The sequence below is a fragment of the Hylaeus volcanicus genome, chromosome 7 (genome assembly GCF_026283585.1).
Source record: "Hylaeus volcanicus isolate JK05 chromosome 7, UHH_iyHylVolc1.0_haploid, whole genome shotgun sequence".
Taxonomy (NCBI): Eukaryota; Metazoa; Arthropoda; class Insecta; order Hymenoptera; family Colletidae; genus Hylaeus; species Hylaeus volcanicus.
In genome coordinates, this window is record NC_071982.1 from 6846207 (window position 1) to 6849251 (window position 3045).

The following is a 3045-nucleotide window of genomic DNA, read 5'->3' on the forward strand; positions in this document are numbered from 1 at the left end:
TTTATTTTAACCCTTTGCACTCTGCACCATCTCGTTGCAAAACATGCCAACAGGACTCGCATTACATAAAATAGTCTAACTTTGGAAACGTGTCGTTTTTGGTATTATTAGACTTAATTATAAATTCTTCTAGCTTTCTTGAAGCGGTGACACCACTATAAACATAAATCCTTTATGGTGTTACTAACAAAATTTGTTAGACTTACGATGTCCCCTCATAGGAGACATCCGAGTCCAAAGGATTAACGTGAATGGGAACTGTAGTCCCATATTTCATCGCTATGTGTTTGTCGTTTCCAATTTCTCTTTTCTTTTAGTGTCTTTTCATTTTTCCATTGCTTATCTTGCGCTATATAGGCTTTTCTATACCTTATAGTTGTTAGTCAGCCCTAACCTAACCATGAAAAACCTCCAACATCCTCTAAGACCCAGGAGGATCATCAAGTCACATACTTTGAAATAACGCAATGCTCCGTTAATATACAGTGGATGAAGAAAGTATTCGTACACCGATCAATTTCCAAAAAAACTATGTAAAATTGTAATTTATTAACTTATTTCTTATAAACAATGACATTCTACATATTTCTCGGAAATCTCTAGAATATGTAGATTACAAAAAAAAAATAGCTATTTATGCAAGTTGCGAAATTAATAAGAAAAAAACAATTAATCGATAGAAATATTGAAGCAGTAAGCATTCGCACAACTGTTTAATTTTTGAAACTTGATTAAAAACAAAAGAAATTTACATTAATTTATACGTAATTTATATTAATTTATTCTAAGCATTAAATTAACTAAATTATTAGTTATTCGAAGTGGGATCTTCTTCAATTCCTCTATTACAGCCATTTTTAAAAGTATTCTATTGGAAATTTGATGTTCTCTAATTCGTACGGAGCAATAAACTAATTAGTGTTCGCGTTAAAAACTCTACTGCAAATGGTTCGTCATAAGAATCGTACAAATACTTATTGCTTCTATACTTTTTCCCACTTTTCGCATTTCTTTGTTAATTTCGCAAATTATATTAACTAGTAAATGTTGTTTGGACTACAGTCAGTGTAATAAGTATTCGTACAGGAACCATTTATTTGAAATCGGTTGCTGTACGAATAGTTCTTACACCGACTGTATATCTATCTTAGAGACTTCTGAGAATATTTAAAATATCATTGATTATAACAAAAGAAGTTGAGAAACTACAATTTCACACAAAAGTTTATTGCGAAATTGATCGGTGTACGAATACATTCTACACCCACTGTACAAGTTAAAAATATCTCACCATACCTCCTAATGTCTAACGATCTCAAACTTCCCTTGAATTAGGTCGTAAAGCATACCCGATAACAAAAACAGAGGTTTCTCCTTCGCAGATCCAAGCGTGACTCGTCACGATCTAGAAAAAGTGCATCGTGGCTCAGCGAAATTCAGTCTGCCGGGAATTATCGGCGTGGTGGTCGGGACCCTGACAGGGGCATCGATCACGCTAATGGTCGCGATCATCATTCTGAGAAGGAGGAAAACCTACAAGAGAAGCGCGAACGGATCTGCGCTCTCGGAGGACAGCGACGTACGGTTTCTGACGTCAGACGAGATCCTCGACTTCACTCTGGCCAGACCCAGCGACAACGACGAGACGTAAGCGGTGTTATTTTTCATGCTAAGCTAGAGAAACTGGTCGGGGATTATTTATGACGAATCGGGCTCCTATATCTTCGTTACGATTAATTTGTTTACACGTTTCCAGGAAGACGTAAGAAGAGCGCGCGCAATCATCGACCAGTTTGCAAATGTCAACGGTGCAATTTTCTAACACTGCAGCTACGTGCAGAATCTAATTGCTATTTAATTGTGTAATTACTATTATTCGAATCCAACAAGTGAAGTTCAATTCACGTACACTACTGATAATTATGATAGTTACGATAGCAGTAATTTTAAGATTAACGTATTGTATATAGTAACAGTAATTATGTTTTTATGCCCCCGAGGGGTTGTATAAACGAGAAGTGCATGAAATAAATAGCGACTTTATTTAATCCAACAGCGAAACCTAAGACGACGAATGAATTAGCTGACGAGGTCGCGAATGGCATAGAGTAGTGCAAATTGTAGTATTTATTTTCAGTAAATTGTATGTAACCTGCTAGTCGGCCTGTAGTACTGGTTGCCAGGAATCAGGGACACCTTGCCTGCGCCTGATAGCAGGCAACCCGTCGTTCAATCCGTAACGCTGGTCGCCGACTGTCAGGGGCCACCTATCCTGCTCCTCGTACCTGGCAACCGGAGCTACAGTTTTAAAATTGGACTCCGCCACGGCCTTTGATTCCCCCTACTCCACCTACCAGCACTCGACCTGACAATCAGTTTCATTTCTACAGGAATTTGTGACACGGTACGGTTACAATCACAGTTATTTCTCCCCTACGTTTTCAAGCCCCTGACAATTTAAACGCGACGCTCGACTCCATCCCACTCGAAGCCCGTAATTAAGCGTCAGACAGCAAAACGATACGCAACAGTGGTTTCCCAACAGCTTGGTCCGCGAACGTGATCTACCAATTTGTCTCTTTGGTTTATCCCGCAACAGTATCGATTCGCGCGAAACGTTGATTCAGTTGCCCGATTGCGCCGGAAACGAAAGTGTTTTGCCGAATGCTACACCCACGCCCGGCGACCAGAATTCGTGAACGCCAATAAATGGCAGGAATTGGCTCGCCCTCGGGCGTCGTGTTCGCGCAACTTCGAAGCCAGAATCGCGATAAGGTTGACCATAAATCCCTCTGGAATCGTAGGTGCAAACGATAGGCCCCATATTAGATTTCCCTCCTCGAAACTTTTATTGTAAGCCATTATATCGAGTTTCATTTATCGAGAAATATCAAAACCTTCGATACGGGTTCAAATTTTCAGTAGTCTTAAATCAGTCTGCTGCATCAGGTGTTCCAATGGGATTTAAATAGCCAAGGATAGTCGAGTATTTAAATAGTGCTCGTGTAGTCAGGTATTCGAGTGGCTCTGGAATAGTCATCTATT

The 3045-nt window shown here is 39.6% G+C and overlaps 1 protein-coding gene across 2 annotated transcripts in view; it reads left to right on the forward strand.

The window, feature by feature from the left end:
- Positions 1–2155, forward strand: part of LOC128879212 (uncharacterized) — an 8009-nt gene extending 5854 nt beyond the window's left edge. For both annotated transcript variants that reach the window (XM_054128147.1, XM_054128148.1), the window contains exons 11-12: positions 1383–1647; positions 1757–2155. In XM_054128147.1, the coding sequence (XP_053984122.1) occupies positions 1383–1647; positions 1757–1766 (275 nt within the window). In that variant the 3' untranslated portion in view covers positions 1767–2155. The remainder of the gene's footprint in view (positions 1–1382; positions 1648–1756) is intronic.
- Positions 2156–3045: the final 890 nt, after the last annotated feature.